This window comes from Bactrocera dorsalis, chromosome 5, assembly GCF_023373825.1.
Source record: "Bactrocera dorsalis isolate Fly_Bdor chromosome 5, ASM2337382v1, whole genome shotgun sequence".
Lineage (NCBI taxonomy): Eukaryota > Metazoa > Arthropoda > Insecta > Diptera > Tephritidae > Bactrocera > Bactrocera dorsalis.
In genome coordinates, this window is record NC_064307.1 from 36,056,461 (window position 1) to 36,079,347 (window position 22,887).

General features: G+C 40.0%; 1 protein-coding gene across 4 annotated transcripts in view; it reads right to left on the reverse strand.

The window, feature by feature from the left end:
* LOC105221859 (uncharacterized) overlaps positions 1-22,887 on the reverse strand; it is a 189,581-nt gene that overhangs the window by 57,327 nt on the left and 109,367 nt on the right. For all 4 annotated transcript variants that reach the window (XM_049457274.1, XM_049457273.1, XM_049457272.1 and 1 more), the window contains exon 3: positions 7,205-8,356. In XM_049457274.1, coding sequence (XP_049313231.1) covers positions 7,205-8,348 — 1,144 coding nt within the window. In that variant the 5' untranslated portion in view covers positions 8,349-8,356. The remainder of the gene's footprint in view (positions 1-7,204; positions 8,357-22,887) is intronic.

The window sequence follows — 22,887 nt, forward strand, 5'->3', positions numbered from 1 at the left end:
TTCGCACCAAGCGTAGGAAGTGTGGCGGCGGGTGGCAGGAGCGAAGTTCCAACCCAGCGTGTTTAGTAGTGGCTGTTGCGGTGAAGTGTTGTTGTGCGGTGAGTTCAGGTGTCTGGTGCTTAGCGGTAATGCCGCTCCGCTTGCCTTGCCACACACACGCCACACCATTTATTATGCTGCATGGCAGTTAAAAACAAACAATAATTAATTTTTATTAAAACTCAAGCTTCGTTCAGTTGTGGCAGGCATTACAGCTAGAAATTACGAATATTTTTCCTAATTTCCAAAGCGCAAGCAGGCAGCTTGCCGGACGCATGTAAATACTTTGGAGGATTACGCTATTAGTTTATTTTAGTAAAAGTAAATGTTTTGGTTTAGTTTGAGATTTTTCGGGCAGTTGGTCCGGGCGTATACGTAATAAAGAGGCAGATATGAGTAAATATAATCAGAAAACAATAATACCCTTCACAAACACAATAGATTCCATACAAGAACTTGATTTTGGTCGGTCAGTTTGTATGACAGCTATATGCTATAGTGGTCCGACCTGAGCAATTTCTTTGCATAATGTACCGTTCTTCTTCTTGATAGCCGAGTTTATATTAGCGCGCCAGTCGTTTTGCCAATTGGAAATTGTCCTTCTTCGCCTTGTCTTCCTCTTCCTCTGCTTCATCCGGCGGGTACTGCGTCGAATACTCTAAGAGCTGGAGTATTTTCATCCATTCGGACGATATGATGTAGCTAGCCAATGTCGTAGTATATCTCGTTGATCTCATCGCCGTTGCCAATGCGCAATGGACTATAAATCTTCCACAGAAGCTTTCTTCCGAAAACTCGTAACACCGGCTCATCAGATCAGATCATCGTCCATGCTTCTTCACCATATAGTATGCCGGGAATGATGTGTGACTTGTATAATTTGGTCTTTATTCTTCCAGAGAGGACTTTACTTCTCAATTGTTTACTCAGTCCGAAGTAACACCTGCTGGCTAGAGGTATTCTGCGCTGGATTTCGACTCTGGCGTTGTTGTTAGTATAAATGCTGGTTCCAGGATACCCGAAATTATCTACGACTTAGAAGTTATGGCTGTTAACCGTGGTAACTGACGTCACGGCTGTTATGACCAATTATAGCGATGTCATCGGCGTACTCCAGCAGTTGTACACTTAGTAGAAGATTGCCTTATCTGAAATCTCGTGTGGTATCGGTTGGCTCGGAGAGGTCTTTGTCGATCTTGACGGAGCTTCAGACTTACTGGAATAAAGGCAGTTCCTTTTCGTGCTGTCGGAAGCAGCTTTGAAATCGACGAAGACATCGTGTGTCTTGTTTCTCTTTTCACGAGTCTTTTCCAAGATTTGGCGCATGGTGAATATCTGGTCGGTTGTTGATTTGCCAGGTCTAAAGCCACACTGATAAGGTCCAGTCAGTTTGTTGACGGTGGACTTTAATCTTTCACTCAATACGCTCCATAGAATCTTATACCCAATGTTTAGGAGACTTATCCCGCGGTAGTTGGCGCAGATTGTGGTGTCTCCCGTTTTGTGGATTGAGCTGAGCGCACTTAAATTCCAATCGTTTGGCATGCTTTCGTCCGACTATATTTTATAAAGAAGCTGATAAATGCTCCTTATCAGTTCTTCGCGACCGTGTTTGAATAGTTCGGCCGGCAATTGCTATTCGAACTTTTTCATGGTCGGGCAATGAATCGTCTGTACCAGCATCATCGATTGGGGAATCGGGTTGGCCTTCTCCTGGCGTTATACTTTCACAACCATTCAGCAGGCTGGAGAAGTGTCCTCTCCATAATTTAAGTATGCTCTGTGCATCGATTACTTGATCACCTTTGGGGGTTCTACAAGAATTTGCTCCGGTCTTGAAACCTTCTCGTAGCTGCGGCATTTTTTCGTAGAATTTACTTTCCGAACCAATGGTTTCGGTTGCAGCTGTACGTAATTCGGCTGTCTGTTGTGATTGCAGCTTCTCGATGTCGAACCTTTGTTGGCGTGCGTTTTTTTCTGCACGGAGGCGGGTGCGAATCAGCTGCAACCTAAAACACTGGAGACGTGTCGTCCGTCTATATCACAACATGATCGATCTATTTGGTTGTTTTTCGATCCGAAGTCAGCCATGGCTTGATGAATCTTCTTATGCTGATATCTAGTACTACAGGTAACCATATTTCGGGCCACGGCGAAGTCGATCGGCCTACACCAATTTGGGGATGTTTCATAGTGGGAGCTAAATTCACCGACCGTAGTACCAAAGATACCTTCTTTGCCCACACTGGCGTTAAAGTTGCCAAGCAAGTTTTTGATATCGTGGCAGGCAGCTTTCATAGGTGCGCTCCAAGCTCAACCAGCTGGGCAGAGACACCTTCCCAATTAAGGGACCAGACATTCCAAGTGCATGCCCTCAAATCGTAATTCTTAATTCGTTTGCCATGGTCGTCATCAAAAGGCAGGTCTCTCATCCGAGGCTGTTTCTTACTGCTCATTGGGTGTGTTTTTTATGAGGCGGGTCCCAAACCCAGCGTACAATCCTGCGGAGGGGAAGTTTCGTCTTCTCACTTTAGTTCGCCTTCAAACGAATGTTCTTAGGCTACCCAGAGGATACTTGGTCAAAGACTAGAAGTCGTGAGGTGCTTGAACCATATGTAAAAGAATCGTTTCTGGCCACTCCCAAATGAATGGCGATCAGGGAACTTTCCTCACTTACGTGAACTTCTACACTTGACTCCATCCTCCCTCGTTATTTATACGTATTGGAAATGTATTCTCTCCAATCGACAAGTATGGTATGTATGAGGTCTTAATCGCTTTAAAGTCAAAAAAGGCGACGAAATGTATAAATGTAATTATCTCACAATATTTACACAACTACGCGCCGTTACTTACGGCATTAATTATTTGTTGGTAAATGTTGAGCTTGTAAATAACCAATTTAATTGACAGCACACAAGTATCCACAACAAAAGTCAATTACATCCTCAAGTTGCGAGCTGTTCGATCCTTTTGTAATATACATATATATATACATATATGTTATATATATTGGCATATAATTATTATATATGTATGTGTGTATGAATGCGCGAGTATGCATGTTTGTTCATGAGCTGAATCGAAAAGTTGCCAGTTGCTTCAACATACTATTTATTTACTCTGACGGCTTAAAGTTCTCCACTTCCTGTGAATGAGTAAGCTGCATGGGTTTAAAGGATCTATCAGACAGGATGATGGGCCTCATCAACGCTGCCGTGTTCTCTTTAGTCCTTTACAGCATTAATTTAACGGGATAATGCTTTTTCTGTTTCGTAGCCATTGAGTCGGCTGGCTGGTGACTTCCTTAATGTGACAACGCGCGCCGGCAACACAACTTTGTAATGCGACAACAATAAACAAAGGACGGTCGTTGTGTGCTTTCACATGAAAGTCATGTGTTTAATTTATTTATTATTATGAGAATTTTAATTACACTTCGATCAATGGCTTGCACAACGTGTGCGTGTTTGTTAATGCGTCCGTTAGGCGAACGGAAAATAATTGCGTGTAAATAACAAAGGCGGAATTCTGTGTGGGAAACGCTGTTGTTGAAAGTATGTAATGACAAAATTTAATAAGCATATTAATTATTTCATCAGTGTTGTTGATTTATTTCAAAAAAACTATCAGTTGCGTTGTTAAGTTGGTGTATTGGTAACCGTAATTTCGCCGTAACTTCACAAATTCAATGCAACGGAACATATTGTTTAACATATCGTCATTTTATACCGGGACGGGATAATGAAAGAAAGCGGGGTCGCAATCATAAAAATTTTGCAAATTCATGCAAATAGTTCAATCTGCCTACATACTACAATACGCCCTCAGAAGTGTTTTTATATGCATGTCCTTTAGATTTCTAGAAACTGACTTTAGTTTTACTTTATCGCGAAAGTTATTTTGTGTTCAGTATTTTTTAGCATAACATCACTCAAAACGTTTTGTCATTTGATCGTGAATTGTTTTATTTACAGGGAATTTAAAAATTCATCTCGGCCAAAAATGGAATTAACTCGTGAACATTTTCGTGTGATCATTTTTCACAACTTTCGACGTGGATTATCACGACAAGAGTGCATCGATGAACTAAAATCTTTGTATGGCTATGAAGCACCATCCTATAGTACTGTGAAAAACTGGTACAACGAATTCAATCGTGGCCGACGCTCGCTCAAAGACGAATTCCGTGAAGGTCGTCCAAAAACAGCCGTTGTGCCAGCAAACATCGATGCCGTACGTGAACTGATACGAGTAATGCAAGGCCGTCATGTAACATACCTTCAGATAGAGGCATGCCTATGCATTTCTCCCACCAGCATACATTCGATATTGCATGAACACCTGGCCGTAAAAAAGGTTTGTTCTCGTTGGATCCCGCACAATTTGACAATCGCTCAAAAAAAGGCTCGTGTGGATTGGTGTAAAGAAATGCTGAAAAAATACGATCGCGGTGCTTCAAAAGGCGTTTATAAGATCGTCACAGGTGACGAATCATGGATCTATGCGTATGAGCTCGAAACAAAACAGCAATCGACCGTGTGGGTCTTCCAAAATGAGCCAAATCCAACGAAAGTTGTTCGTGGAAGAAGCACTTCGAAGCAAATGGTCGCCTAATTCTTCGGCAAAATTGGTCATGTGGCCACTGTTCCACATGAGCAACGTAGGACGGTCAATTCTGAGTGGTCACCAACATTTGTTTGCCTGAAGTCTTCGGAGAAATTCTAAAAACGAATAAGAAAAGACGAATCATTGTGCACTATGACAATGCGAGCTCTCACACATCGGCTCAAACCAGCGCCTTTTTGACCGGCCAAAACGTCGAATTGATGGGTCATCCGCCGTATAGCTCTGACTTGGCACCGAGTGACTTCTTTTTATTTCCACACACCAAGAAAATAATGCGTGGTCAACGATTTTCAACGCTGTTGAAGCATTCAAAAACCATGTTTTGGGGTGTCTCAATCGGAGTGAAAAAAGTGCTTCGAAAATTGGTTTGAGCGCATGCAAAAGTGTATAAATCTTGATGGAGAATCTTTTGAAAAACAATAAAACCATTTTCGTTGATATTATATATTATGTATTCCTATTTTCATTATTAGGGCAGAATATATTTAGCAGCCCTCGTTTATATTTAAATGATCATGATGACGAGACGAGCTCACTTCTGAGTTCTGTGTGACTCTCTGTCCATCCATCTGTTCCTGTAATCGATAGCCTGCGTTACGTATATGTTGTAAAGTACTTATAGTGCAATATGTCAATAACTATAAGAAAATTTCACAGGTGAGTTCGCTTGTCACCGTCGCCACTTATGTGAAGTCCCATATCTCAGGAACTACTCCACTAATTTATACCAAACTTGTTAGATAAGATTATCCTAATATTTTTATGTGACACTATGAAACTGGCCACAATGGACTCAATCTACGCCTACTTCCTATACATCAAAATTTTTAATACCATATAGTTCTACAGTTACATAATATACTAAACCAATTACCAATGAAGTTTTCGGAATACAATTTTGCACTCTACAAATTGTCGAATCGTCTCGAAATTATCTGTGTAGACAAGCGACCTCCCTTTTTTTGAGAAAAATAGTCCAACAGTGTTAAATAACACGATCTTTAAGGCCACGCCACAAGCCAATGGCGCGAGAAAAGGCGCGCACAAAAAGTTTCGTTCAACAATTTGATTGTTTCTTTGGCTGTATGGTATGTAGCGTGGTCTTGTTGGAACCAGAGCTCGACAACATCAACATTCTTCAATTCAGACAGGAAATGGTTATTGCCTGCAATATTTTGGTCGGCTTTCGTTTTGAATAAATATGGACCAATGATCCCCTCTGCCCATAAAGCACACCAAACAGTGAATTTTGAGGCTGTAACGACGCTTAAACAATGGTTTGTGGATTATCATCAAACCAAATGCGACAGTTATGTTTATGAACGTATCCACTCAACCAAAAGTGAGTTTCAACGTGACTCGCTTGATGGTCGCTCGGCTTCAATTCTTGCACGAGATTGATTGGAAGGCCTGAAAACCAAGATCCTTCCGATAAAATCTTCCATAAAGTTGATGGGTACAACTTTGTCAGAAACGCCGTTATTGTACCACTATAGCATATAACTGTCATGCAATTTGAACGATTGGATACAAGTTTTTGTAAGGAAAACATTTTTATTCGACAAGATCCTTTCACGAAAGTTGCCAACGGAACAATATTTGAATGAAATTGAAAGATCGGACCACTGTAGCACATAGCTGCAAACTGAACGATTGGATTCAAGTTCTTGTGAGGAAAGCTTTTTTATTTCACAATGTATCTACCCATAACTGCTTGCGGGCTCCACATCAATGCTATAATTCTCGAACAAATTCCAGTTCGGTCTATCATAGCAGATAGCTGCTATGCAAAGTGAAGAACCGGAAGCAAGTTTCAAAAATATATTTATTTGCGAAGGATAACACGCAGTTTAGCTTCAAAGCAACCGAACTGCAAAGGATATTCTAACGTTCTTGTTTTTTTTTTTTTTGAATTTAAGTCGAACAAGAAGCTCCATTGACCAAGACTACGACAAGGATAGAAGAGAATGAGTGAAGCAAGAAAATCGGTTTCCTTCTCAACTGCACAGAAGTTCATTAAATAATTATTTTAACGCATATCTGCCAGATTTAAAAGAATTTTATGCAGTGATAAAGATTTGCACAGAGCCATTTTACTGCACATGTAAATACCGTTACTGGCATATACTCGTACACATATTGAAATTACGAAATAAGCCCGCTAACAAGCCAACGGCTTAACTCACACTTCGCTATCACGTTGCCATTTTACCCTTCCACCCTTTTTTAGTGTTGGATCCACAAGCCGACCTTTATTCGCGACGCGTGCTAACGACATTAATTTAATCCACTTTATTTTTAATTGCTAGCTACTTTTTCGTCAAGTCTACCGCCGCTAACGAGCGTCATCAATTCCGCCCAATCAGCGGTAGAGCGCACTTTTCGCTCTTCGATCCACCAAATGACCGTCGTTTAGCCCGAATTCGGTGTCTACCCACATTAAACACAATCAAATACACCTACATTAACATATGGTGTGTTTGCAATTCTGACAATTATCTGCTGACATGCGGTAAAATTGCTCGGAGGTACTCACGTGTGCAGAAGCGTGGCTCGTCGCTGCCGTCGCCGCAGTCGTTAATGTTGTTGCAGTACTTGCTGAGCGGCACACAGCGCATGTTCGCGCAGGTGAACTCGGACAGTGTGCATTGCTGTTGCGCGCCACTGGCCCCCGGCTTGGCGGTGGCGGTGGCCATCACTGCTGCCACGACGGGCGCCCAGGGCGGCGATGTTGCATCTGTCCTGGCAGTGGTTGTGTTGTAGGTGGAAGACGTGGCTGTCGCCGCTGTTGTGGTCGCTGCCGAGACAATGCAGAGGAAGCACAACGCCAGTAGTGGCACAAAGGCTCGGGCAGTGGTGGGGTGGTTAGTGTTAATATCAAAGATTGCTCTTGTAGTTGTTGCGCCGCCGCTAATGGGCTGAGCGTGACTCGCTTTCATTGTTGGTGCTGTTGTTTTTGCTGTTGTTGTTGATATTGATGGTAAGCGAAAACCAGCGAACAGACTGCTGTACAAAGTCGGCAAGCAGCTGGACTGCGGCCTTTTCAAGTGACTGCCATTGGTTGTGGTTGCTTTTGTTGCAGTTTGAGTCGCGGTATCTGTGTGCGCCACCAGCTTCAGCACCCGCATCACCATCGTCTGCAGCGCCGCCGCTTTTGTTTTCGGTACTGCGCTCTTGGTTGTTGTTGTTGTTGGTATTGTTGTTGCCTTTGCTTGAATTGACACTGTTGTGTGTGTGCGCGTTAGGTCGCTTTGCTTTGTGGCAGTTGCACGTTTTATAGTGGCAGCGGCGTTCTTGCGCGCACTGGCAGCATGGCCGTCGCGGGGCCACGGAGCGTATGTGGAATCCTTGAAAGCATCCAATTTACATTGCTGCTCTGCTGGCAGTGCATGTTGTTTCTCACATGTGCGCTGATTGCAGTCTCGCTGTTGCACGTGCGTGCTGTGGCAGCTCTTCGAAGGCGGCGAGTTTTCTTTGTTATTGTTGCTATTGCTTTTGTTTTTTTTGTTGCTATCACTGCTGTCCAAGGGGCAGTGTCTGTGATTTTCGGCAATGTTCAGCATCTGGCTGAGTGCTTGAGTGCTTGTTTTGGTGTTTTTGTTGTACATTTCCGTTTGTTGTTGTTTCGGGGATTTTAAGCGCTTTTTGCTTTTGAATCTCTGCCGCCATTTTACCGACATTATTGCATCTGCAAGTGCAAAAAGAGAGTAAAAATTAAAACAATGCACTTAATGTTGCTCCATATGCATATGTATGTATGTGTGTGTGTTTGTATGCGTGCGTGTGTTCTATATGAGAGCTTGGACGTGAGCCATTTTACCGTCATATATTAATATCATATATCATGTCTTCACAACATTCACTACTACAGTCTCCTCCATATAAATGGAAACACTTTCAAAATTTATAGAAATTATGCTACGAAAATTCTTTTAAATTATTTATTGTTAATATTTTGTACGCAATTTGGAAATACAAATATGAAATAAATAGTAATGAATTTCGTGAAGTCAAACTTATTCGAATCGTAAAACAGCGCAATCATTGTTTTTAGCTTCAGAAAAATCAGGAAGAGTCATTAAAAATTTGGTGTCAAACATTACATTAGCTTCCAGACTTGGTCACCTAAAAGGGATAATATAAATACTTACTTGAATCCAACAATACTAAAGCCGGGATCGATATCCATTAGTCTAGCTACAAGAGCCAAACATTGGAATATTATATCTTATTATAGCCTATCAAATAGTTTTTTCAATCTTAACTGCGTCCTTGACTTGTGTGTATATCTCACAACACATATGTATGTACAACAACATAACCTTTGTATAAGGAAATAATTTTCGGCTTTAGCAAGAAACAGCCTTTAACAGCACATTCGCAAAATTACAGAAAACTAGTGAAGTTCTATGCTTTTTATGCCCTCGCAACATGTTGGTTGCGTGACTATCTGTCCGTCTGCCTATCCGTAAAGCGATACTTTGAGTAATCACAAACCACTTATTCAAATTTGCTCAGTACAAATTTTTCTAATCCTCATCAGGCACTGTGAAAATTGGTGTAGTTGAATAATACTAAGGGCTAATGCAATCAGCCCAGAGCTGCTCGTAAGTAATTAAACTCAATATAGTGATATCCAATTTCCCAATTCCCAAATCAATTATTTAAATGAATCGATAATACTCGTATACCCATGTTTCGAGAATTGAACGCCGCGGCTAGGTTGAAGAAATTCCAGCCAAGTTGCATAATTTTGGACAACTTTTTAGCAAAAATAACGCCCCGAATATTCTTCGCCAAAACGTCAATCATTTTGGACTGCGTGAACAAACGATTTCACATACTTCCACATAAATAGTCAACGGTCCAAAGTATTACAATCTTATAGGTGACTCACGATGCGAGATAAGTCGTTCACAAAAAGTTTCCTACAGTAAATTGATTGTTTCGTTGGCTATTTGGCATGTAGCGCGTAAAAAGTACTTCAAACAAATGTATGTACGAAGTTGGTAGAACTATTCTTAATTACTATACGAAATATGAGCGCGATCTGTCGACCAGTTTGTTACAACAGCTGCTTAAGTCGGTAGACCTCAGTAGTGCGATGTGTTTTTACAAAGGAAAAAATATCGAACAAAGAATTTATCTAAAACTTTATATTCCCAACCAAATTTCGTGTGCGGAATCGTTGCGAATGTTAGAAAAGGCTTACGGTGTTTCAGTTTTATCAAAAATACAAACCTACGAAGCGTACAAAGCCTTCAAAGACAGTCAAGAGATCGTAGAAGACATGCCTCGTTCTAGATAACCTTCTCCATCTTCAACTGATGAAAATATTAAAAAAGTGAACGATATGGTGCTTGAAAATCGGCAGGCAAGTGTTAGAAAGATGGCAGCAGAGTTCGACGTCTTTCGGAAGTCCTTTCGAATGATTTTGCTGGAAATTTTGGATATGAAACGCGCTCTTGCTCAACCCGATAAAATGTAAAAAGGTTTCTTTGGAAATGCTTGATTGTGCGAATTCCGATCCCACATTCATGCATTACAACTGCTAACGAGACATGGGTTTATGAGTTTGACATGCTAACAAATCAACAATCATCGAAGTGGAACCTATTTCCAGTCGATCGAAGAGATAAAAGAAAATTCGCTGAACGTGCTGAAGGCCATCACAAAAAGTGCTTATGAAAAGTGCTTCGATTACATCTGGTGGGGATTACTGAATGCGACAATAGAAATATTGATGAATAATTAAATACTTTGCGTTTTATTTACAATTTCCGGGTACTTTTTTGTCACAATGTATGATCGCAAACCACAATTCTTCTGCAAAATCTTCCATAAGTTCGATCACAACAGTTCCAATTTTTGCGCCCCATAATGAATAGACTTATTTTGGGTCTTCTTCGATACTCACCTAAATAGCACCAACTGCGATTATGTCGACCGAATATTGGTGCAGCTCGCGTTCCTTATTTTGGAAAGAAATTTGAATAATTTGCACAGGTTTTTTCGGAGTTAGTCTGTTAATTATGAAATGGCAAACCCAATCCTGTAGGTTAGGTTAGATGGCTGATCAAGAGATCGCACATGGACTAGTAGAATTAGTCCTTTGTGAAGCATTGAAAAACGAACTCCCGTGTTCGGACTTAGATATCGGCAAACCGTTTAGTATCCAATACAAATCTACAGAGACGCTTTATTTCTATGCTCGCCAAGTCGGCGGATGTTTTGAAGCTATGTGCCCCCAAGTGTCTAAGTCTTGACCTCCCATAAGCAGGACAGTCAAGAAGGAAGTGCTGGCTGGTTTCTACTGCATCCTCCTCCAAGCAGCTTCTGCATGCAGCGTCCGGTAAGATTCCCAGTCTTACAGCATGTATGCCAATAGGGCAGTGGTCCGTTAGGAGCCCCATCATTAATGAGAGGCTAGCCTTACTGAGGGCAAAGAGATCACCAAATCTTCTGCGGTCTATCTTAGGCCAAAAGGCCTCCGCACTGTGAACGCGTTCAAGGCTAGTATCGCCGCTCTGCTATCTGAGTAAATGGTCACTTCCCTGAAGGTAGACACTCTTTTGAGCAGCATGTCTGCTGCCACCTTGATGGGTGCAACCTCAGCCTGGAAAACACTGCAATAGTCGGGAAGTCTGAAGCTTGATTTGATGGAGAGCGCCCGACAGTAGACCCCTCCACCAACCCTCCCCCCAAGCTTCGACCCATCCGTAAAGAAGCTTACTGCCCCTCTCCTCCAGCGACTTCTTCCCTGCCAAACCTTCCTCGTTGGTATATGTGCAGAGAAGGAGCCACCGGAGTTCGACATGGCGACTCCATGATCCAGATGATCCGGTATGCAGTCAAAGCTAGTGAGAAAATCCGAGTGTTCAGATACACGCTCCTTTAGAAACATAGACTCTCTGAGCCTAATAGCCACCTTTGCGGCCATACACCTTCCGGCAATATCCACCGGCGTTATGTTCAGAATTGTATTTAGTGCAATGGTTGGGGTGGACCTTAATGCACCGCACATGCTGATGAGTGCAGCTCGTTGAAAGCTCTCAAGTTTCTTTTCAAGTGTGGTCTTCTGTAAAGTCCTCCACCACATGAAGACTCCATGGAACATTATGGGCTTGACTATGGTGTCATAGAGCCAGAGTACCACCTTCGGTGAGAGGCCCCACCTCTTGCCAATAGCTCCTCTACAGCAGTATAGGGCAATCGATGCCTCTCTCCTCGATATTCGGCTTCCATGAAAGCTTCTTATCCAGGATGAGCCCTAAATACTTCACTGTATCCGCCGGTTGCAGGCGAATAGCTCCCATTAGCGATAATGGCGCCTCTGGGATCTTGTACCTTCTGCTAACAATTGTCAAAAATTGAGTTCCAAAAAAAAAAATTGTCTGGTTTTCAATAAGAATACGCTGAAAAGACGCCCGTTATCACATGGACCATGACTTACCTACTTGGCTTTTTCGGAATGTAATAGAAAGTGGCCGCTGAGATAACATTTTTTTAAAGAAATTTCGCTACCCTGTAAAACTTAAATAACTATATAAGCAAGTATAAGTTTGAAAATTAAGCTGAAATGCAGAAGTTTCTTTGAAATGTAGCTAATTGTTCTACAGAACTTTGATATGGAATAGATTTCTTGATATTAAAATACTTTACACAAAGAAGTTTTACATAAATTTTCTTATCTTAGTAAGTTTTTTTTTCAATTAAATTAAGAGACATAGGAATTGTTTATACTAAAATATTTGGCAATTTTTCATTGCACACAAAGAGGTTCGGGTAGTTTTCATTACCCGAAAGTGCATACAATCCGGCAATAAAATTTAAAAAAAAAATATATATATAGTTTATTCTAATTACCTGACCAAAACTGTACTAAATCAGAAGAGAATATGGGTAGAGATATAAAGAGAAAAGTCAGGAGTACAATGACTAAAGTGCAACGCCATTTTCAAAAGGTTTTTGTTAACTGACAGCGCTGGTTAATTATGGTCAACAATGACTTCCAATTACATATATCATCAAGAATGTAATCATATAAAACGAAGTAAAAAGTGGCGACTCGATGTAATAATATTTCTCATGCTTGTTGTAAGTAATATAAGAGCATCTGAATATGACCAGTAAAAACGTATAAAGGATTTTCCAATAAATGTGATATGATTTACTTTCAGAAAAAATGTACTAATTGTTAAGGGAATTCAAATGTTTTTTTTTAATGTAAGTACAGTCTATACAATAAAGTTCTGAATATAACATCATTCAAATGGCCTACACGACTTATTTTGCAGGAACGAACCCAATTTTCGAGTACTTTTTCTACTAAATTGTGACTTGATTTAGTGTTAATGAATAGCACGTTCAATATTGACTTCTCAAACTTGAAAAGCGTCCGGTTTATTGCTGAAGAAAAAATGACTCCAAATAACCCCTCAAGAAGTGGTCTAATGGTGTTAAATCACAACTTCTTGCAGGCCTTTAAATATCACAATTTCTTGAAATAATCGAATCTCCAAACTTTTCTCGCAATAATTAGGTTTTTGACATGCTGTGTGGCACGCAGCTGCGTTTTGTTGGAAACAGATGTTGTCAAGATCAACTTCTTCCAATTGCGGCTAAAAAAAGTTAGTTATCATTGATCTATACCGCTCTCCTGTGAGAGTATTCAACCGATGATTCTATCAGACCAAAAAACCACATCAATTTGGCAATTTAGGTGAATATAAGGGTTGTCCATTAATAATTTATTAAATTTTATTTGCCACAGAATCAACAGTTTTTTTATTTACCTTTACCGCACCACTGAGATGAAAGTGAGTCTCATCGGAGAAGATGATTTTCTTAAAAAATCGTTATGGTTTTCAACTTGTTCAAAGGCAAAACCAGCAAATTCAAGACGTTTCCGGTAGTCCAATGGCTTCAGTTCTTGAGTGAGAAAAATTGTATGTAAATTGTCTAACAATCCGCTCGGTTATGGCTTAGGACAGTCCGAATTCTTGAGAACGTCTTTGAATCGACAAATTGCGGTCTTCAGCAACATTTGCCTGAAGGGCAGCAATATCTTCATTACTTCGAGCGGAGCTTCGAAGGAAATGTACGCCTGAAATTTTTATACTTGCTTTGTGAACGGCTATCAACTTGCTGAATAGAGAAATCAATGAGAGAGCAAAAGCCGACTCATCAAATTCTCAATTCTTTCATATTATTAATGTTCCATTAGCTATTTCACTGCGAGGAAGTTTCAGTAGCAGACAGCAGTGCAGCTAAAGAACAATGGGATATAGATAGATAAGGGACTGAGTTATTCGCAGAAAAACTATGAAGAGCGTGGTTTAACTGTTGTCCAGAATTCAGTCGGAAAAAAGTAATATTTTAAAAGATTTTTTAGCAATGATCTTTCAACCTTTCATAAATGTCTTTAATATTTAAACGAATGTGTGAATTAATGAATATTTTTTAGACGTATGGTTTTCAATCAGCCAATACTTTGAAATATTGCGCAGACTTACTCCGGAACAACGTTTGCGTTATCTATTCGCAAGTTGCGTCCCATATTCGTCGAGAAAATCGCTCAGCAGGGTCGGTAATTCGAGCAAGCATGAATCGGTTTCCCACCACATTTACTCTAATGGATAATGCGTAACCTCAGAGGTACCAGAGAGTGCGCACCGAAGACACTATTGCTGCTGAGGATTAAAGTTTCGAAGAAGACCCAAATGAATCCTTCCGACATCGTGGCTGTGTATATCCACTTTATGACGATTTTGTGGAAGGAACTTGGTTTGCGAGCATACAAAACCCAACTTGTGTCAGAATTGATGCCGAACGACCAACAAGGGCGTCTTAAGCTCGGTGAAAAGGCCCAAAATGAGATGGCCACCGTTCACGATTTTGACAAGAAAATGTTGGTCAAGAACGAAGCTCACTCTTGGTTGAAGTGGTATGTTAATAAACAAAATTTTTGCGTTTGGAGTGTTGATAATCCAGAAGTCAGTGTTGAAACGTCATTACATTCTAAAAAAGTTATTGTTTGGGAAGTGATAATGCCAGAGGTAATCATCGGTTCATATTTATTCCAAAATGAGAGATTGACATAGTTTTACCGCCAATGAAGAACGCTGTAGAGTCTTGAGTAATGAATTTTTCGTTCCTGAGGTGGGAGATGTTGATGTAGGGGAGCTTTGATTTCAACAATACGGCACTACATGTCATACAATTAGCAAAACAATGAATTTATTGAAGTAAAATTTTGATGACTCTTCGTCGTAGCCTCCCAGATCGTGTATTTTGTGCAATAAAAAAATAATATTAAATTCACAGTTCTTGCGTACAAAAAGCTTTTAATACGAATTTCCACAACACATGAAATAGAATATAGCTCCGGTATAAAAATTTTAATCCCGGATTACTACAAATAACGTTGAAAAATTAATATCATAACTGAATTCAACGAAACTGCTTGGCTTTTGAAACGACCTCTAACATCAAGCGCTTTCGATTGACTTTTATTTAAAGGTGTACAGCACTATTTTACGCATTTCAATTACCAACACCATTAAAAAAGCAAGTTTTGTAGGCGACCAAGAAAAAATGTGCATCCCATGGAGAAAGTCATTTAAACGGGTAAAGTACCGGTTAAGTAAAAGAAGAAAAATAATAAAAAAATTATTTAAACAGTCATCACATTTTTACATCTCAAGTCTTTTGTCACTGTGTTAGTGCCATTTCATGTTTTTCACTTCTGCTTTTGTGCTTGCATGTGTTTGTGTGTATGCGCAACTCAGATTTACGTCGGAAGTTTTCGAATACAAACTTTAGCAATGTGCGAAGAATCGCATAAAGACTTTATTTTTTCAACAACAATTTTGATTTATCTCATCACGAAATAATAAAAATGAGATTTTCTTTCAACTCGAGCACTTTTTGCGAAATTCGCCTCACATCTGGAAGACGTGTGTGTATGACGGCTTGAAGTTGACTTCCCTACGCAACTATTCTTTTGCAATTTGTTATATTTCCAAGCATCTGGACCGAAGTGCACTGACGTTGCCTAACACGCGGAAAATACTGCAAAACTTTTTGAGCGAGCGGCGCCCCGTGCGCTTCATTGCAGGCTTGTCGTTTGACAGATTGATTGACTACTGTTGCTTGGCAACGAAGAGGTGGTATGTGGCACTAGTTGTTGTAGCTCTTGTTACAAGCATCTAATTTAAGTTGGCGTTACTAGTGGCGGCCGGCGAATTCAGATAAAGGGTGATATATCATACAAATTGGATTTGAAAATTTTGAGCTCTCAACTTTCTTCATTCCACTCGAGATGAGAGCGTATAAAAACAAAAAAAAAATGTTAACTTCGGTCGCAGCGAATGTCCTTCACAAATACAGAAGATTCTATACAAAAACATGGTGTAGATTGATCAGTTTGTAAGGTTGCCACATGCTATAGTGGTTAGATCTAAATGGATCGGAGGTTACGCCGTTGCTTTGGACATTATTCGATGCCAACTCTCATGAAGATATCTTTCTGTACAATCTAATGGGTTATCCAAGTAGAGACTGTAAACGAAGATCGTGGAGAGTCGTAAAACATACAAAATACAGCCTGTGCAGAAACTGAAGCCGCTCGGCTATCCCACATTGCTTTGCTCTCTGTAATTGTTTGAAAGTTCTAACAATATCCGACGTTTTTGAGCCAAATGTTTTTTCAGCCTTAAGGCTCATTTCTGGCTCAATGGGTATGTAAACAACCCAAAGTACCACATTTGGGACGAAAAGCAACCTGACGAGCTTTAAGAGCTGCCATTTCATCCAGAAAAAGCAACGATTTAGTGTGGTTTGTTGGCCGTTGGAATCATTAATCATCAAGATACCGGTGATAACGTAACCATCAATGGCTACCGTTAACGCGCCATGATAACCGACTATTTCAAAACTGAAATTGAAGTTCGTGATGTTGTTGAATTTGTTTTCAACAAGACGGCGCCACTCATCGCGTCAATCAATGGATTTATTGACAGAACACTTCGGTGAGCAGATAATTTTACGTTTTAGGTCGGTCGATTGGCCATCAAGATCGTATGATCACCGTTAGACTTTTTCCTGTGCGGATATGTAAAGTTTAAAGTCTATGTGGACAATCCCGCTTCGATTTGGGCCTTGAAGAAAAACATCACGACTTTCATTCGCCAGTTACCAGTCGAAATGTTCGAACGAGTCATCGAAAATTGAATTCAACGGATGGATCATCTGAGACGTTGCCCCGGCCAACATTTGAAAGATATTATCTTCAGGGAACAAATGCCAAAGATTGTTCATTCGAATGACAATAAATATTTCCCATTACATTTAAAGTTTATGTGGTTTTTTTTAAGTAGAAACCTCTAAATGGATCACCTTTGAGTTGCTTCCGCATATTCCGTACTGTACGGAACTGGACCGCAGCAACTACTTCCTGAGTGTTCGCTAGAAAGAAATTGTCATCAAATGAAGAGGTGATGAGCTTAGTAAAATTTTGCAACAAAGAACAAATCTATTACAAAAATGGTATCGAGTAGATGGAGGATCACTATAATTATATACCATATTTTATTAGATATCGACTAACACATGCCATATGTTTGCTTCCTGATAGTGTCCTAGTAGTCGCTGTATGATACTCGTATCTGAAAGTTGCGATAATTGATGATTGGCATGCGGTTCCAAACAAGGTGAACTCGATATTATTTTCTTCCTTTTTTATAAGCTTAGACTACGTTCTATGGTAGATATAGGACCGACTTCCTAAGTGTGGACGGTCTGTTTAAATAATTCGTATAGTGTGTTCGATTCGCTTCGCATTTTTCCAATGCTTTTTGAATCAAAGACACCTGTTGCGCTCTTAACTACGTTCAAGGCAAATGTGAGAATTCGTCTAATCACGTTCATATACGATTATTAAGGAAAACATTTACCAGCTACAAGTAGATTATTCAGCTCGAGAGAAAGAATGACCCATTAATTGAAAAGTAGAAAATAAACGCTTCAGATGTTGCTAGATAATAATTAAAATTAGGTTGGATTAGATTAGGTTAGATTATATTAGGTTAGATTAGATTAGGTTATACAGCTTATCCCTCAGACCGTTATGTACAGTGTTTTGTAAAACCAGATTTTCATCTTCCTTCTGTTTTTGGGTATCAAATATTGGCAAAGCGCTCTGAACCTATCACAAATCTGCTTAGGTCCTTTATTTCTGTTTTCTATAATTAACGTGGATGTATGAGATCCGAGAAGTTTTCTCCTTGATCGGGCAAAGGCGGGACATTCGAAGAGGAAGTGTTGCGAAGATGATGTCTCACATTCTTCCAAATAGCTAATGCAACTGGCGCCCGGTAAGATATTCAATTGAGTCCCGAATGGACCTGGATACGGTTAGAACTCCTATAACTATTAAAAGCTAGAGTTTATTGAGAGTGAAAAGTTCTTCAGAACCCTTACTATTTACCCTGGGCAAGAATTACCTTGCGACTGAACAGTTACTTGTTTTTGGCTAATGATAGCTTGTTTGATACTCAACAATCCGCTAGTGAACCACATTACTACTGGACGAAATACGAATCACTTCGTCACATGCAGGTGATATTATACGGACATCTCTTAAGATGGGATACGAAAAACAGTTTTTTACATAGAAAACTCCAAAGAAACTAAACGAACGGCTTGAAAGTTTGGGGAAAATATTTCTCAAATTACCCTCCCTTTCGATTCGAGCGTACATACCTACATATTTTACAAAAAATATAAAACAATGCTGCTCTGCGGGCCTTACGCTCTTTTATATCGTTGTTTGGACCGTTATTCATATTTTGTACACGTCTAAAAACATTAAGAACGGAACAACATTCGAGCTTTCTTTACAGTTTTTATTTATTGCCACTGCCACGCTTTGGTCTCTGGGGTGCAATGTGCGAAAATGAATGAATGTTGGAAATTGATTAAAGTGTATTTTGAACACGACTACAATGGAGGGTTTGGGCGGTGTCATAGCGGAAGAGCAACAATGCTGCTACAGAAGCAAAAATAAGAAGTGATGAAATCAAAATAACAGAGAATTTCAACAGTAACGGCAGCAGCATTCGTTTGAATTGGCGGTCGCCCGACATCGACCGCATTCGCCGACACAGATCCCCGCCAGCGCCCCGTTCCGTGGCTGCCACTGCCACAGTCGATGTGGTGTCAATATGATAAAGCGTTCGTTTTTTTTCGCATAAATCCCACTTCGCACAAAAACTATGAAAAGTAGTAGACAACAGAAACACCAACCACACACACATACACGCCCTCACAAAAGCAGCAAAAAACTACTCACTGCAGCAAACATGTCGTCGCTGTTGTCAGCGCTATTGACGGCAATGATAACAACAATAAGGCGAAAACGCAACAACAACAGCCATTGTGTGGGTGTTGTGCACAATCGGGGGAAAAACGACAGACAAACTGACCGAACGCAAACAACCGCAATCGCAGCGCATTGGCGATGATTTATTGCGACCGGCTGACACGACAACGAGCGCAGCGCGCCGTCGAACGAGAGCAACAGAAAGTGTACAACAATAGCAACAATAAATACAAATAAATGAATGAATAAAGAATAATGCAACGCGAAATGCAGCAACAATTAAATCAATTTAAAAACAACACTCATGCATGCATGCGCAAACCTACTCCCATACATGTGTAGAGCATGCTCATGCATGCATGCGCTTGTACGCGTGTGTCTGCGCACACAACAGCGTTCGCGAAATCCAAACAAGTTCAAAATGTGTTAAATTATTTCTGCTTTTATTGCTTTTGTTGCTATGAAATGTTGTTATGTTTTTGTGCTTATTGCTTTATCGTTTTAAGTGTAGCATTTCCATTCTAATTTCAAGCCTCGCATTTATTTGCGGATGTGAGTGTATGTGTGAAAATTATCTGAATGCCGCACTCGTGGCTTGGCATGTGCAATTAAAATTCATAAATTTTACATTTCATTTGATTTCAAACTTTTTCCTTTGCTTATGTTTTGTGTGTTTCCCATTCTATGTGATCCGGTGTACGATTTCGCTCCGCGTTGGGTTAGACTATGTTCACACTAGGACTTTTATGTCGCACAAACTGATTTTCGTGGACGAGGGAACGACGAACAAAAACGAAAAGAAAGGTGGCCCTAGACAAAGTATGAGAGCCCTAAGTCAGCCGATCAATACTGATGTACGCGGCTCCTATATTGGAGATAACATTGTCCCAAAAAATAAATATGTAAATGCAAATTCAGTGCCAAGTTTATGTGCCATGGCTGTCGAGCGAAAAAAGAAAACACATGCGAGCCTCGAAGAGTGGTAAAGACAATAGGAAGCGACTGAAACAGGAAGATGGTTGCATAGGCTCTTTAAGAACGTAGTAGCCTGGATTGAGACACAACACGGAAGGCAGACTTTTATCTAACGCAATTTTTGACAGGCAATAGCTGTTTCAGGAAGTCCTTCCTCCACAAATTCGGCCACGATGACGCCACAAATAGTTCATTCTGCAGCAGGGCCGATGAAAACGCCGAGCATATATTTTTCTCCTGCTCAGAATATGTAGTGGAGGGAATTATCATCGAATAAATAGTAAACCAAAGGATGACGTCCGACAACACTATAAGTCACATGCTGTAATTCAAGCCGGTATGGGCGAAAATGAAAGAGTGGGCCACAATAGCGATCCAAGAATTCGGGGTAAGAGAACCGCGGGGGATAAGCTTATTGTCAACTGAATAATCTCGCAGAACGTTTGTTAAGAGGAAGAGGTCCTGCGAAACAATGCTTAACGGCGGTCTCGTAGACCTAAATACAAGCTAAAGCAGCCAGAGTTAAGGGTTTAGTACGTAGGCTTGCTGTTCCACAAATCCAGTAAATATAGATTATACTATCTATACCTGAACCTGAAAGAGGTGTATCTTTAGCGGGCAATATAAATCGTCGCCGCTCCCCTTCAAAACCGGCAGCATCTTTGGAAGATTCCAAAATAAAAGCATACCTGAAGTGAATTTTAGATTGTGATCCGAGATGTCACACTCATATTGCTTCTGTTAACGCAACGAGCGACACAAAAAGGAAATTTTGCCAGTTCATGGGGAACTAAACCATCCTCGTTTGAACGCAGTCTTATGTTTCATTCGTCATAACTTTTGAGCGCGTTGTTTGCTCGCTTATTTTGGGCCCATCACACACCGCTCGTGTTATTAAAAAGTCATCATCATTACGACAACGTTGACGCGCTCGTTGAATGTCTAGACAGACATTTAAATGAAAATTGTCGCAAATTTTGCCTGCATTTGAAAAGCGCTTGTCGCGATTTTATTCTCCCCTTCTACAACGGTATAGTATTCATATAAATAAATACATGGACAAACATGCGCTTACATTTGTGTAAAATAAGGGTGAGGGGATATGCCCTTTGCATGAGTTTGCGAGGTGAGAAATGCTAAACAAAAGTAGGAATTAATTAGACTAGTGTAGAGTTGAATAACCAAGACCTTTCAGCATATATACTCGGTAGGTCGCTGAGTTAGAAAAATTTTTTGTCGTTTTCGAGATTTCATAAAATAACTGTTATTACTAAAGAAGAGAAAATAGTCTAGTAACTCCTATACTATTTTATTAAAGTCAATTAACAACTTTTAGGTAATAGATTTGTTAGGAAAGCTTATGATTTATATATATATGTATGTATACATTCGGTTAAAGATGCGTCAGGCACAGTCGGAAATTCGAGCAACCACGTTAACTCTAGTAGATACCATGCGTGCTCAGAAATGCTGTACAGCGCGCACCGAAGAAGCTGTTGTTGCTATGGAGAAGAGTATCTAACACGATTCGCATGAGTCCATCTGACATCGCGGAGCTGGGCCCAGCAACTTTTTAGGAAATTTTTCCGTAAGATTTTGGTTATCGATAATGCCTTTATATCCTCAAGAAGTAACTGTTTGGTATGATTTATGGACAGATGGAAACAATGGTCCATATTGCTTCATATTTGGCAGATGCTATAAGGCCATGATTAATGACTTTTTCGTGACTGAATTGAAGTATGTTGATGTGGACAACCTTTTGTTCCAACAAAATGGTACTATGAGCCAAATACCCTAAGCCGCAACCAATTAATTGAAGGCAACTCGTGAGCCGGTGGTGTGGTCTCCAAAATCGCGCGATATAACATCACTATAATATTCTTCGTGGTGTTATGTGAAGTCGCTTGCTTATGCAGTAAAGCTTGGACCTCTCGGTAGAAATTTATTCGAGCCGTGGTAGACACTTGCCCAAACCATTTTCAAAACATAATGCCATAAGATTAAATTATATCTGTTTTGTGCCTTTCTGATACGCGCATTTACTTATCTTTTTACCAAAGCCCAAATAACTAATTTTTATAGTCTTCTTAATTAGCAAATGCTAAGAGTTCAGACGAAGTATTATATATGAATATCATCTCAATAACAACATTGGAGCGAAAAAGTCGGAATTTTTGACTTTCACCTCTTTGGTCTCACTGCGTTTACATCGATATACAATATGTACTTAGATAAGAAGAGATGTGTAGCGTTTGAATGCTAGTAACTGACAATTCCTTTGAGTATCGCACAAGAATACACAATGCGTATACCAATATGGTACATATGTATGTATGTTTTGACCAAAACGGATTGAAAGAAGGAATTTTTGTGAATCCGCAGTAAGTGAAAGCCTCTTCAGTTTTTATTCAGACAATCTGCTATCATGTTGTACGTACATATGTATGTATGTCATATGTACATATGTATATGCGCGGATATGCTTCAGCTTTTCGTTAGAGAAGAATAAACAGCTAACTGAAAAGGCTGCCATACCGTTATGTGACATCCATGATGGCGGAAGTAAATGCTATAGCAGATATACCACACATAAGCATGTGTGGTAACTACATTTGGAACACAAAAAAATTTGAAAATCAAAAACTCAAACCAATCCCAGTTTGGGTAGCTTATGTTCTCCATTCAGCTGTCATCCGCTTACCGGAAGAGAACTTGATTTTCCTCTGCGTCAAGTTTGTTTAAAAACCGGCAGTAAACAACACATATGTAAGTACAGTTAGTCATTACATACGTGGGGTTTTATCGAGTATATTTTAGTATTGAATTTCTTGATTTTTTTAAAGCGAATTACAGCTATT